Below are 15,270 nucleotides of genomic sequence, written 5' to 3' on the forward strand. Positions count from 1 at the left end.
ATCGAGACGTGAGGGTATGAAGTTGATAAAGTGGCTCCGTTCGGGTGTGGAGTATGACGAGTGGCTATGATGATGAGGATGGATTGACCCTCATGCGGTGAGATGTAATGGTCCTCGACCCTACCATACTGCAGGGGCAGGCAAGTAAAGGTGCGAGAGATTTTCACAGACAAAACTGGCTGAGAGATTTTTGTGAAGATGGTCTGGAGCGAGGGCTTTAAGGCCAAGCAAAATGAGACAGCAAACCTCTGGCTAAAGCAGACTGAACAGAGAGAGGCAGTAAGCAGGCTGTCCCCCCCGCTCTGCTGATGCCCCTGAATCCTGACCTACAATACCCCCTACTTCCCAGTCCTGGCTCCCCACCCTGCCTGCCAATGCACCTCAATCCTGATCTCCAGCCCCTGCTATTCCCATCCTGCCTCTCTCGTGAGCAGAGTTCGCCGCCCGCCCATTCTGGTTGCTTTGCGCCGACTCCCAGGGGGCTCGATTTTCCAAGGAGCTCGGCTCCTGTTTTAGGCACCCAAGTACCTGCTTTCAGAACCGCTCGGCAAGCGGGGAGCAGATTGGGGGCAGGGCTCTTCTGAAAACCTGGCCCCAATTTTAGGTACTGGCCCTTGAGCTCTTTGGGGATCTGGCCTGTTCGCCACCATGACCCCGTGTGCAAAATGGGTGCAAGATGCTATGGCTCTGATCTGATTTTACACCTCTCTGCACGGGGTGTAACCGACAACGCAGGGCAGGGGAGAACTGGTTGACGCTGATGGGCTCATCTCGCTGATGAGGTCAGGACTCACTTCCCGTCCCCTTATCTCTCTGGTCCTGAGCTCCGGAGGTGACATATCAGGTCTGCGGTTCCCCCTCAACCCTCCTGCTGCTGAGTCTCCCTGGGGCATTTGTTTGACTAACTCACAGTCACATGCCCCCGTGGCCAGTTCAATCGATCCCTCTTACCAATAAACCTTCATCCTTGCTCTCAGCCGAGCTTCACGGTTATTTTCCTTCTCTGTTGGCTGCTGAGATGCGTAAGGGGCACTTTTGATTTTTCTACTTCACCTTCTCGGGGCCTTCTGGGCTGGGATAAGGCCATGTCACCGGATCAATTTAATCCCAGAGTAGACAAGTGTCAGGATCTGGCTTGGAGGAGCTGCTGGAATCAATAGTGCCCTGGCTGGACCTTGTCAGAAGTTTCTATCTCTCTCCCCTCTGTTAATGCACTGTATCTGGCCGACACCCCTTCCTGCAGCGCGAGGGATGTGGCCTGCTGCTTCCCGTTACACCTGCACCCACTTTATCCCTCTGAACTGTACCGAAGATGTTCAACGTAGACAGGTGCATTGGAAGGAAAAGTTGAAACTGTTTGAGCATGTTGTTGGGAAAAGACCTTGCTCTTCACAAGCACCTCCTCTCCGAGCTTTGCAGCCTGTGTGTGTTCAGAAATCAAGAGGTGATGTATTCAGAAAAGAGACACAATAAATAATCCTCTAAAGAACATACAGTTAACCTATGGAACTCCCTGCTGCTTGACACAATTGAGGCAAATGTCTCGGTGTAAGGCAGATGAGGATCACACTGTTCTAAGAGTAGCAATGGTAACAAGTATAAGCATCATCAACCCTAGGGCTTCCAGCCCTAATGCTGATTGTTGTCCGGTCAGGAAGAAACATCCACGTCCCTATGGTATAGTGCTGTGCAATTGTCCTCATGCACTATGGGACAGGTTTGCCTTCTGCTCAAATCCTGCTGGAGCGTTTAGGGGGCAGAGTTCTAGGAAATGCCAGCCCCTTCCCTTCTGTTCACGCAGTTAAAAAAAGCTCGGCTGTGTTTCTAATATGCCCATGGACTGATCTACGTGACTAGTTGCACAAGGCTCAGTGATGAGAGGTGACAGACTAGAACCCCAGCTGCAAACTAGAACAGAGAGGCGATCGCCAGAGCCCTGCGTGGATACGAAATGCGTATGCGCATCCCATCCGGGATCCGCAAACATGGTGCACAGCTGTAAAAGCGGCTCTCCGCAGATTTGCAGGCCTCTAGTGATCGCTGCCAGCTTCTCTCCTGAAGGAACGCCTTCCTATGCTGCTAGCTTCTCCACTCACGCCAATGGGGAGAGACTGGTGTGGCCTGTTACCGTGGACTCTACATTGTAGCTTTGTGGGTCACTAACTGGGACTGAGCTGTACCACCTTGTGCTGGGATCCCATCGAGCACCGAGAGGTGGGGGAAGGGAGATAGTCCGGTGGTTACAGCACTAGCTTAGGATCTGGAGGGCCTGGGTTTAAGTCCTTGTTGCATTATAGATCTCTGTGACCTGGGCCTCAGTTTCTCCTCCATAAAATGGGGATAATGACTCTTCCCTGCCTCTCAGGGCTGCCATTTAGGATTGCAAGGCTGCCTGATGTTCTCGAGATAGGGGCCATAAGTACCTGTGGTAGATGCTTCAAGAAGTGCTGCTAGTGCCTCAGTAGGCAGCATGCTTCCTCCTAGAGCAGGGGCTGGCAACCTTTCAGAAGTGCTGTGCCGAGTCTTCCTTCGTTCACTCTGATTTTGCTCACACGTGCGTGTATACATTTTAACATTTAGAAGGTCTCTCTTTCTAAGTCTCTATAATATATAATATAACTAACTATTGGTGTATGTAAAGTAAAAAAGTTTTTAATGTTTTAGAAGCTTCATTTAAATTAAATAAAATGCAGAGCCTCCTGGGCCACCGTGGACCCCCGGGTGTGTGAGTGCCACTGAAAATCGGGCTCACGTGCCGCCTGCGCGCCCGGCGCCCCTTGTTGCCTCTGTGTCTAGAGCCACCGAGCCAGCCTTGGTGCTGGGGAGTTGCTTGATTGCTGTGGATTATAGTGATGTTCAGTATCACTCACAGCCGGCCTCATTTTTTTGTTTTTTTTTTGACACGTTTTTTTCTTTCTCCCAGCACCCCAGGTAGCAAGCAGGTACCAGAGCGCTTTTGAAATTCCCACCCTTGGTTGTGTTACGTCTACACTGCAGCTAGGAGTGAGCCTCCCAACCCGGGTCGATAGACTCGGGCTAGTCGGGCTTCAGCTTGCACGCCCTGAGGAAGTGTGGAGGGGTTAGCTCCGGTGCCCTGGCCACATGACAATGTGCATAACAGTTACTTTCTGTCTCCTTGCAACCCTAAAGTTTCAGGTGACTGTAATGGTCGCCAGGAGAGCTGGCTGAAAAACATTTCAGCCAGACAGAAAAATGCGGTTTCATCAGAATCAAAACATTTCTCAGGGATGTGTCGATTTCAGCTTCAACGGGAGACAGTAATAAAGAGCCGTTTTGGCTTCCTCATTTCATTTTGATACTGCCAAAACATTTTGTTTTGATGAGGTCAAAATGTTCCGGCTCCACTTTCTTGTTTCGTTTCATTTCATTTTGAGTTGGTATTACATTAAAATATTATAATATACGTGTGTGTGTTATATTCTACAATAACATGCCAGCATTGTTGAAAAGAAATATTTTTTATCTTATTGAAGTGAAATATTTCATTGTTTCCAAAACTTTTTCCCCCCAGACTGTTCGTCCCATGGTACGTTTTTTTTTTAAATTTTAACTTTCCATTCAGAATGAAAACAAATTTAGAGATGTCAGTATTTCCCATGGAGATTGTTTTCCAACCATCTCTAGTTACTACCTTCTGTTACAATCTGCTGTGTACAGAGGTGGTCCCAACCAGTGACACCGGATCTGAGCAGAACCTCAGGTTCTGATGAAGTTCGGGGCTGGACTTCCATTCTGGGACTTGCCCTCATTTCTAGTCATGTAGCGCAATCTTAGAAAGCTGCAGGCGTGGGTGCAAGTCAGTGGTGGATGTTGTGGCTGCTGTGTAAGAAATGTGTTTGATTTGTAAAGCAGAGGAGAATCCTAAAGAATTACTGATGTCATGTGAGCGTAAGATATCAGTTATGTTACCATAACGTTTCCTTTTCCCTCTCCCTTCCCAGTCTTCCAGAGGTTCGGATCTCAGACAACGGCCCATACGAGTGTCATGTGGGCATTTACGACAGAGCTACCCGGGAGAAGGTGGTCCTAGCATCTGGCAACATATTCCTCAACGTGATGTGTAAGTGCAGCGCCTCCTCCCTGGCTGGGGGTGGCAGGGATGGGAGCTCTGGGTGGTAGTGGGTAAGGAATCAGTCCTGCTCTGAAATCTCTGCACAAACCAGACCGAAAGCCAGCAGCTGGATTGCTCTGCTGTAACCCCTGGCCAGGATGCAGGGATCATTAACCTGCTCCCAGCATGCAGTGTGCATCCCAAGCATGAACATGGCCAAAACAGTGCATGACGGAAATGGAGCATTAAACTGCATGAAAAAGTCCCAGTGGAGGGTGACTCACCCCACAGATGGCCATTCCCTGCAAGTTGTACTTCCCGAGAGAAAACAAAGTCCTGCGTTAACGCAGTCAGAGCACCAGATACGCAGAGAGAGCATCTGCTCTGCAGCACCCTCTGCTGTTGCTGCCAGCACATCCCCAGATGGTTTGAAGCCCATGTCTCCCAGGTAGCCTGGTGCAATCTAGCATCATGCCAGCCACTGAGTACAGAGCAAAGGAGAAAGGAGCTGGGCTGGGGATGGTTGAAGTGGCCTGGTATGTCCTGCTTGACGGATGCGGTCTCTCTGGATATGTTATTTTAAAGGAGCAGGGAAAAGTCCCACTCTTTTCAGGGGTAGTCAGAAGGAGAGCCGACTGCACTGGTATTTACTCGGCAGTGCTCAGCGCGCCATGGAGAAATAGGGAGCTAAGGAATGGGCATCAGCTAGGGCTGGGGTTTGTGGTTCCCGGGACTTCCTCTGCGATGGCAGTAGTTGCTGCTCCGAGCAGAGAGGAGACGGCCGGCGGAAGGCAGCTCCTGTCCAGCATGTCATTAGGAAGGGCACCAGGCAGAAGGAGAAAGTTCGCAGAGGGATTTTTATGGGGGGAATTGCTGCACACACACCCCCACACACATGCACTTCATCTAACGGCAGGATTTTGCTCAAGCGATCTATTCCATGCGGCAGGAGAAGCTGCTGTGAGCCTGGTAGATCCCAGGAGCTAAGCAGGGTCAGGCGAGGTCACTGCTTTAGATGCCAGGCCCTCGGAGGAACAGCGAAGCGATGGGGCTGATTTAGAAGGCGGCACTCTTCCCTCTGGTGAGGGCAGAACTAAGGCCCTTGCCAGGCGTTAGGGGGCTGCCGCGGAGGAGCTGCCTTTTGACCAGCATGTAAATCCTGACCAGCTGTGGGTATCAGAGCTTCCGTGGCAGCACTCGTGTCTTAGATTCCATGCTGAGTAATTTCCTGCTGCCAGCCTCACCGCCCCTGCCTCTGAGAGGGATGTAGCCTCTTCGCTCCCTGTCTGTAGTGTGTCTGCCCGTCACGTGGCATCATTATTTGTATCACAGTCACCCGCAAAGGCCCCAGCTAAAATCAGGGCCCCATTGTGCCAGGTGCTGTACAGACACCTAGTGAGAGACAGTCCCTGCCCTGGAGAACTTACAATCTAAATACAGGGGAAGGGAGGGGAGGAGAAACTGAGGCAAAGTGACTTGCCTAGGGTGGCTCGCCGAGGCTAAGCCTAATTGCAGTCGCTGGACCAAGAGGGGTCCCACCCGGCAGGTAGGTGAAGCCAGTCCTGCCTCGCCCAGCCCTGTGGGGAGAAGGGTACAGTAGAACCTCAGAGTTACAAGCTGACTGGTCAACCACGCACCTCATTTGGACCGGGAAATACACAGTCAGGCAGCAGCAGAGACCAAACAAAAACAAAAAACCAATCCAGTACAGTGCTGTGTTAAACGTAAACTACTAGACAAAAATAAAGCAGAAATTAAAAAAATAAAAGATTTGACAAGGTAAGGAAACCGGTTCTGTGCTTGTTTCATTTGAATTGAGATGGTTAAAAGCTGCATTTTCCTTCTGCAGAGTAAAGTTCAAAGCTGTGTTAAGTCAATGTTCAGTTGTAAACTTTTGAAAGAACGACGATGACGTTTTGTTCAGAGTTCCCAACACCCTCCAGTCCCGAGCTGTCCTAACGCTGAGGTTCTACTGTAGTTCCTGCTGGTGGGTGGTGATCTGGGAAAACGTGCTTGGGATGCTGACCACAGTTCTCTAGTCGTAATCACATCCTGCAGGTCTGGGCTATAGCAGGTACAAAAGCTGAGTCCGCTTGTCTCCTGCCTGAAAGGTGCTAGCTAATCCAGCTGGGGCCAAAGAGAAAACGGTTCCCTCCTGGATCCTGGGCTTGAATTTCTGTGCCTGCCTGGAATGGGTGTGAGCTATGGACATGCAGAAGGCTCTTTGCTTGGCAATATTTTGGGATGGTTCCATTTATAGATATCAGCAGGCACAGCTTTACCCATGGTGCTTTGTGGTCGGTAGTGACCTGCACGTGTGTATCCTACATAAGCTCTAGGGCGATTGAAGTACCTGTACATGTCTCAAATAAGACAGTAATGACCAGTGGGGAACGACATTTCTTGGCCGTTAATGAGCAACTGGAGGAATTTGACCAGAGATCGTTATGATGTAATGATAGAAAAAGAAAAAAAATAATTCCCTGATGTGTTCAGAAGTTATTAGTCCGACGGCTTGTTGCTATGGAGACGACCGTCTGTTCCACGCACAGCAGTGGCTGTTCTTAGCAGTTACAGACGGGCACGGTAGGCATCAGCAGAGATCGCCCCCAGACGCGCCATGTTCGGAGCCAGATCGGCAGGCCCGGGGGGGGGTTGGCTTTTTGCCACACCCTGGTAGAGAGGGAGCCGCGCCTTAGAAAGCTGGGCTCTGAGTCTGAACTTTCGCAAAGCTCTGGGCTGCTGGGGTCTATCCGTGATAGAGGTCGTGGCCGCTTGCAAAGCTGGGATCTGGGCGTTGTGACGCGGCCCAGCTGGGAGTCCACAGTGGACAAGGAGCTGGCTGCACAGTCTCTGTTGGATTCAGGGCCGGGCTTGCTTGGCTGGGCAGGTGCGTGTTGCTCTTCCAAGGGTTAAGGACACTGTATTGCAGCAGCAATGGGGAAGGCTGATTTATCCTGCAGATTTACCAGCGGGGCCGGTCTATGGGGCAGGGAGAGGGGACTCCTCACATAACATCCTCTAGTGTCCAGAGCAGGGATTCACCCTGCAGTTCTATCCCTGGCTCTGCCACTGACTGCTTTGCATGCCCCAAGGTGAGTCACTTAACCTCCCTGTGGCTCGTGTGATTCTGACATGAAAAGGGCTATAGAACTGCAAAGCCATTGAGCTTGGGGCAGGGGGTTATTGTGCCCCATTCTACCCACCTGCTCCCTCTGGGCCAGGTGCCACCTTTCCTGTCCTGACTGAGGTTCCTTCTCTTGGCTGTCAGACCTCAGAAGGGTCCGAGATGCCTCCGCAGAGGGCTTTGGGAAGGCAGGCAGTGGCCCTGCGAGGAAGGGAAGCAGCCCGGAGACGGGTTAGCTGTAGCGGAGCGTAACAAAACCGCTCGTCACCACAGGCTCTTTGCTTTTCCAAGGGCCTAATGCTCGGCTGGTATCGACTGGCTTCCCCTTGACTGAATCCTTCCTGCTAGGACAGCTTGTTCAGATAAAGAGCCCATTTAAACAATGAAAGCTCGTGCTGTCCTTCATACCAGCAAGAATGCAGCCGGAGAGCAAGAGTCACAGGAGGTATTTCTAGTGACTAGAGGAAATGGGAGAGTCGGGGTTAACACCCTGGAAGCCTTCCATGGGAACTGCTTGGCTGAAACACCTGCCTGCCGCTCACTATCTAGCCTATAGGATGCTTCACAATTAACCTGGTTGTTTTTCGCCTTCCTCCGATGCGCCAAGTGTCGGAGGCAGGACACGGGGGCCTGGGTGGGCCAATGTTCTGATGCAGTCTGACAACTGCAGTGCACCCAAGGGCCAAATTCAGCCTGAGCAGAAGAGGGCACCTCCGTGTGAGTGGTGTCAACATAGGCAAAGGCTGGAATCTGCTCCTGTTGCACTGAGGATCATGCCCGTGAATGCGGGACTCCTCGCTGCTGAGTCATCCTAAACCCAGGCTCTGTCTCCTGGCATAAAGATGCAGTGATGTCTGCTGATTCATGCTCGCGGGTGCCACTACTCTATAAGAGGGATTGGGCGTGCCACTGGGGGGTAGCGGGAACAGCCGAGCTGTGGGGAGACGTTGTCAGAAGTTTGCTATGTTGTGTCCGTTACTTGGCCGCGAGTTACTCAGGTTCGGGTAGGGCTGGCAGCTTTCGACGTGTCCTGGGAGTGCTGAGTGAATAGCCAAATGCAGAATTGCTCTTGCATCTGAATCAGAAACGCTCCTCAAAAACTCAAGGCCGCTTCAAAGGCATCAGTGCTGGGAATGAATAATAACGCCGAGTTCTTTTCAGCGGTAGCTCTCGAAGCAGCTCGGTATCGTTGTCCCCAGATCTGGGGACTCAGGCACAGAGAGGGGAAGTGAAGTGCATGAGGTCACACAACGGTAAAGCTGAGACCTGCACCCACGTCTTCCAGCGTGCCATCTGGTGCCCTGGCCACTAGGCCACCTTGTCTCCAGCGTCTTAGCGCTCAGCCCTCATCTCTAGCTCAGATCTCAAGAGGGACAATTTTGGAGGTTGGCGTCTTGCCCATTGTGGAAGTTTGTCTAATGGACAAAACCGACCATGCGTTTCGTCCCCCCGGCTGGCAGGGGGCGCTGCTTGTCAGTTCCAAGGGGCACTGAGACATCTTGGGGGACCCCTGGATTGGCACAGCAGGGGGTGCTGCCAGTCAGAATTGAGGTCTGGCTCCCAGGCGCGAAGGTGCTGCAGGTCAGGAGTGGAGCTGGGTGGCAAGAGGTATTTCCCTCGTGCAGGAACTGTCAATATTTCAGCTTTTGTTTCTGTCCCCAGTTGGGACAGCACGTCACAACAGTGAAATTTGGGGCGGGAGGGCTGAAAAGTTTTGCAAATGTCGATTCAGAACCATCGGCACGAAACACGTCCAAACATTGCTTTGGCGAATGGAAACCTCACGTTGAAATGGGCATTTTCCCCAGGGAGAGTGGGGATAGAACACTGCTCATTGGAGGAGTTGTAACCAGGTCTAGTCACGGGGCGTTGGTGTCGCAGGGTAGCTGCTGCCTGCCCCGTGCCTGGCGGCAGTGGGATAGTCACCAGTGTTGGCTGACATGCTCGGGATCTCCAGAGGTCAAAACTTGAGCAGCTACTGCCTGAACTAAGGAGTGGGGGCCTCTACCATCCCCATCACCTCTGTGGATTGGGCGCAAAGGGTGCATTGTCAGTTCACGCGCCCATAAAGCAGGCCCGGTCTCTGTCAGGGAGGAGGAGTCTGAAGGAGCCAGATACCAAGGATAAACTGTACGAGAAACCATCAGAGAAGAGTAAAAGCCCTGTTCCCGGAGCAGCTTGCCATATTTGACCTGTTTTATAGCAGCAAAGATGGGCAGTACATGAGGTCAGGCTCTCTGGGACACCTTGTTCCTCGGAGGCTGCTGGGCTTATAAATTGGCCTTAAAAGCAACAAGGATGTGCGAGCAGGGCAGCTAGATGTAACCTTCAGAGCAGCCGTGGAGAACAGCGTCGCCATAAAGCATGTCTCTCTGTTCCTGGCCGTGCCCGGTGCTCGGAGCCCCTGGAGCCTAATGAATGGAGCGCCCTGCGTCTGTTAATATGCTGATCCATAGTGCTTAATCACTTGGAAATTGCCGGTGTGCCAGCCGAGATGGCCCTGCTAACAGCACACTCTGCTCTGAGACTCTGAATGATCCTCTGCTCTCCTCTGGCACGTTCTGCTCGCGGATCTCAAAGCACTTCCTAAACATTATTAGTGAATTAGGGCGTATCCCCCTCTCCTGGGAGCGTGATCTGGATTATTATCCCCTTGTTATAGGTGGGGAAACTGAGGCACGGAGTGGGACTGTGACTTGCTCAAGGTCACGAAGTGAGTCACAGGTTGGACCCAGGAGTCCTGTCTCTCCCTCTGCTGCCCTTCCTGCTGCAGAATCCTTTCGCTCCAGAAGTTAGAGATGAAAACCAGCTCCCGCCGCTTTGTTTCCCATTTTATAGCCTCCAGTGCCAGGCTCAGGTGACATTATTGTTAGCTATACAACGGTAGCACAAGAGGCTGGAGCAAAGATCACCCCCCCCCTCCTCCGATCACATAGGGCTTATCTACCCAAACACTGAGTGTGCGGCAGGCTGGGTGGTACATCTACCCTGCCTCAAACTAAGGCTATGTTAACACGTGTGGTGACATGTGGCATACAGGCACTAGATGTGTAGCTACACGCTGCAGTGAAAGGCTCTGGCTGGGCTGAGTGGGAGGCAGCGGGGAAAGACTCCGGCTGCATAGATGTGGGAGGTACTGCTTGGGTGTGAAGAGAGCAGTGTATATTCCCTGGGGTTCAGGCATGTAGGACTGGCTGCCCTTTCTACCCTCCCGTGCATCACCATCTCCACTGCTATTGATTCCCATGCTAGCTGGGCGTGCAGTATGTATTCTACACACTGCTGTAAGTGGAGATGCTCCCTAACTGTCTGCGTGGACCCTGCTGACATGCACTAACAGTTCCTAAGGAGCTGTTAGTGCACATCAGCTGTGTCCACCCGGCCAGTTAGTGCACTCCTGTGGGGTAGATTGACAGCCTGGCTTGTCACAAACTAAATGTTCATATAGATGAGCGCCTGGTGAGAGACGCCCAGACTCCATGGAGATTATAATTAAGGCTGCAGTTCTTTCACGGAGGTCGTGGAAGGTCACAGATCCCGTGACTTTCCGCAACCTCTGTGACTTCCACAGCGGCTGGGGAGGCCCAAGCAGCCACTGCTGGAGCAATCTGGGGCCAGTTGCTCTGTCAGTCCCCGGGACTAGCTGCACCAGCCACTGTTTGGGAGGCCTGAGCAGCTGGCTCTGGGGAGCAGCGGCCGGTGCGGCTAGTCCTGGGGACTGCCGAAGCAGCAGTTCCGGTGTCTGCCATGGGAGCAACTGCACTAGCCACTGCTTGGGCAGCCAACCGCCGGCACTGGAGCAGGGACCCCGCAGAGGGAGCCCCTGGAGTAGAGATTTAGTCACGGCTATTTTTGGTCAAAGTCATGGACAGGTTACAGGCTGTGAATTTTTATTTATTGCTCGTAACCTGTCCATGACTTTGACCAAAAAAACCCATGTGCCTAAATCTTACCCTTAATTATAATCGGCGTAGTCAAAGGAAAGATTATATCCCCCGGGTGTGGACGGGGAATTGACGCACAAGGAGAGATGAAGTGACGTGGCTGCAGGCACCCGGAGTGTGTTCACACTGCAATATATAACCGGCAGCCCCAAGGCTTGGCGCCTGGGTCAAGTGATTCAGGCTGCCGGGCCGAAAGAAGCAGTGTAGCTGTTCCGGCTCTGAGACCCTCCATCTCGTGGGGATTCGCAATCCAGGCTCCAGCCCAAGCTTGAATGTCGACACTTCTGTTTAGCCCGTGAGCCCGAATCAGCTGCCCTGGGCCAGGCACGGGTCTTTTACTGCACAGTAGATGGACCCCCAGGGAGTCTGATGCTGATCTCCTGAGTCCTAGCCCCGTATCTCAACCCCAAGCGCCAACTTGCCGTTACTTCTCTTGGGACTGGAGAGCACCGAGGTCGTTTGCATGCTCCCTTTCTCTGGTATGAACACGTCCCTGCCTCCTCTCCCTCCTTCCAGCCTCATGCCAGGTGAGCAGGGACCGGCACTGTGCTGACAGCGTTTGTGCTGCTGCTGGCTCTGAGTTAGACAGGTCCAGGGGCTCCCAGGGGACGTGCTGTTTTCCACAGCTCTGCCCTTGTCAGGATCTCCCGTTCGGACAAAGACACTCTCGAAATTATCCTATGGCGCGATTTGGAGCGGGGGATTTGCTCCAGAGGGTTCCCCACTCTCCTGCCAGGAGCTGGTGGTTTCAGCGGGAGCTGCAGCAAGAGACAGGGTAGAGAAGAAACATGGGACTGAGTCAGGTGAGACGGGAATTAACCTCTTCATCACTGAGCACTGCCCAAGGCACCCACGAGGCAACGTGCCCTTCAGCTCAGCCGCTCTGGGGGGCACTGCTGGCAGCGTGGGGGTTGAGCTGAAGGGCATGAGGGAACAGCTCTGGAGTTAGGAAAACGGGAATACTGAGCTCGTCCCTAGTAGGCGTCAACCCAGCGATCTCAACGTGCTCTAAAGATCCAGGTGAGTCTCGTTCCCCCAACGTTAGTAACGGGGAAACTGAGTCACAAAGAGGGGAAGTGGCTGGCTCAGGCAGAGTCAGGGGCAGAGCAGGGGCCGGCCGGCCAACCGCAGCGGTCATTTGCGAGAGACTGAACTTCATTTTTGTTCCAAGTCGGATATAGCTAAATCTTGGCTCTCCGGTGTCCCGAGCGAAGGAGCTAACCGCCAGGCTCTTGGCTGTTGTAGGGTTCGCGGCTCCTGGCCGCGTTTCAGCCCGGACAAGATAGGTTTCTGCGGAACACGGTGGCTATGACGAAAGGGAATTTTTCAGTGAAAAAATGTTTAGTCCAAAATGTTTTGACTGGTGCTCGCTGGAACCCAGGTTTCCTGACGCCCTGCACCACAACAGAGACAGAGCCCATCACTGGGTATGTCTGGGGTCTTCACCTTTCCAGACGACTGGACCCCTTTCAGGAGGCTGACTTGCCCTGCGTACCCCCAAGTTTCACCTCACTTAAAAATAACTTGCTGACGGAATCGGACCTCAGAATACAAAAGTGGCACAGTGCCCTGTTACTGACAAATCGCCGACTTTCTCATTTTTGCCCTATAATTGTAAAATAAATCCATTGGAATGTAACTGTTGCACTTACATTTCAGTGTCTAGCATATCGAGCAGGACAAACAAGTCGCTGTTTGAAATTTTAGCTTGTACTGACTTGGCAAGTGCGTTTTATGTAGCCTGTTGTAAAATTCAGCAAATATCTAAATGAGCTGGTGTATCCCCTGGAAGATCTCTGCGTACCCCCACGGCTTGAGAACCACCGGTGCAGACGCTCAGGTCCTCCCCACTGGCTGGGTTTCAGAGCCTCGGCGCCAGCCTGAGCCCAAACGTCTACACTGCAATTTTAACCCCACAAGCCCGAGTCAGCGGACCCGGGCTCTTAGACTTGCGGCTTTGGGTCGTTTGTTGCAGTGTAAAAGGACCCGTAGTCTCTCGCTCCTACCTGTGAAGGCTGCAGGCCTCAGACATGGCTCCCTTCAGCACAGACCCCTCCGCGCGCTCTCCGGTGACTGATTATTTCTGCCGCTTGTGCAGAGGTGTCAGGGCGCCGGAAGCGCGGGATTGAAGCAGGCACCTCAATGAGCGTGCGAGGTGCCAAACACGGGCTTTACAGACGGGTGGCAGTGGCCTCGGTGGAGTTCTGTCATTTCCAAAGCCCGTCCAGGAGGTGTAATTGAGAATTACTGCTGATAATGAGTCACATCACTTGAGAGAGGCCCCCCGAGGTATCTCGGGGAATCGCTCACCGTGAGTGACAGGACAAGGCTGTAGCAAGCCAAGCTCATGCCAAGAAGAGGTGGGTTTTTTTATTAAGAGATGGTTGCTGCGTCTCCCTCTGGTAGCAAGGGTAGAACCTAATCCCCTGGGACTGGTGCTAGTGGCTCCCTGTCTCCCATTTCTCCAGCCCTGGGAGCAACTCTTTCACCAAGTGAACTGGAAGAGCAAGTCTTATCATCAGGGCTGCAGTCTGCTCAAATCTGCAGACAGCCTGAAACAGCAGCTCAGGGACAGGTCAGGACTGCCATGTACTGCCAACTCTGAAGCCTACTAATGCCCAACCTAAGTGCCAGCATTGTTCAGTTTCGCTCCCGAGCAAAGCACGCAAGATGCCGTCTACTGAATGGCATCTCGTTTGGGTGCCCCGAGTGGGAGGAGCCTGAATTGTGGGAGGAGTTTGAGAGCGCCGGCGCTTATTTTGTTCTTCACGCTGACCCGTTTTCAGATAAGCTTAGCGGAGAGAGCCCAGTGGCTCAGAAGGCGTGATCTGTACCTCTCTTGCCAGGGGCAGCATGAATCAGAACCTCCCATTGTTCCATCATACCAGGTGAATCACAACCACAGCCCGTGTTATGCATCATCCTCTGTTCCCAATCTACACAGGGCATGTGTCTGTTACAGCCAATCCTGGGGAGTCTGCCTCTTTAGTTCAAGTTACAGGGACTTGTGCTTTCGGCTCTTGGGGTCTCCACTTCAATCCCAGTGGATGACTAAGCATGCGGACGAGACACACAACATAAAATGTGTTGGTGGGGTGACTAGAAGCCACACTAAAGTAGGGACCCCAAAGGCCTTCTAAACAACCTGGGACAAGAAGTGTCCTCACCAACTCCCCTCCCCAAATGGTCGCAGCTCGTTCAGATACAAAAAGTATCCACCGCTGGAGCCTGCTAGCTTACAACCAAGCTGGGCTGGAGGAGTTAAGGGCGACAGGGACTCCCACAGCCAAAGACACTTTGAAAACATGGCTGCAAACCTTTGAGTTTTGATGCAAAAGGCCCACTGGAGTCTATGCAGAGACTCTCTGACCTCCCAGGGCCATTAACTAAAAAGCACCTACTCCCAGCAGTTTCTTTGTGTTCAGTTCACACACCAGAGGCAAACGTAATTGGCAATTAAAGCCGCAAAAATACAACGAAAAATTATACTGCATTAGCATCAGAGGGATTGCAGCGCTAAGTGAAAGGAACCCATCACGCAAGCAGGGACTGGGAAACTTTGCCCACCCAGCTGTGCAATCTTGACCTGCAGCACCTTCTGCTGTTGTTCCATAGGGTCCCTTGCACCGTTCTGCCAATGTATCTTGGCTAGGTCTGCTGCATGAGCTCCTGCCCTAGCCAGCAAACACAGCTGAGCAGGAGCTTTTCAGCGAAACGACTTTGGTCAGAAAAAGCTGCTTAAGGGAAACTGAAACTTCTCGCGGGAAAGGGTCGGTCTGGAGCAATTTTTCAACTTGACGTTTGTTTGAAAAAAGTTTTGAAATGATCAAACTGCTTCGTTTGGGCATTTTCGAAATGAAAAATCCCAGTTTTCGGGTTTGAAATGACATTTTGCTTCAATTTTTAAGTTAATTGTAGAGAGAGAGAGTGTGTGTGTGTGTGTATATATATATATATTTTTAAAAAAGGTCTAAATCTAAATGAAACATTTTGATTGACCTGAACTGAAATTTTTTTTGGGGGGTGGGGGGTGTTGGAATTTCCATTTGTGAAAAATTTTGAGATTTAAATTTTTTGTCCCACTTTGGGATGGGAAAATTTTTCAGTATCTCAACAATTTTTGCAGG

General features: G+C 52.0%; 1 protein-coding gene across 3 annotated transcripts in view; it reads left to right on the top strand.

Annotated features, from left to right (window-relative positions):
* IGSF21 (immunoglobin superfamily member 21) overlaps positions 1–15,270 on the top strand; it is a 256,335-nt gene that overhangs the window by 193,232 nt on the left and 47,833 nt on the right. For all 3 annotated transcript variants that reach the window (XM_039509529.1, XM_039509528.1, XM_039509530.1), the window contains exon 4: positions 3,963–4,081. In XM_039509529.1, coding sequence (XP_039365463.1) covers positions 3,963–4,081 — 119 coding nt within the window. The remainder of the gene's footprint in view (positions 1–3,962; positions 4,082–15,270) is intronic.

Source organism: Mauremys reevesii, linkage group 21 (genome assembly GCF_016161935.1).
Source record: "Mauremys reevesii isolate NIE-2019 linkage group 21, ASM1616193v1, whole genome shotgun sequence".
Classification (NCBI taxonomy): domain Eukaryota; kingdom Metazoa; phylum Chordata; order Testudines; family Geoemydidae; genus Mauremys; species Mauremys reevesii.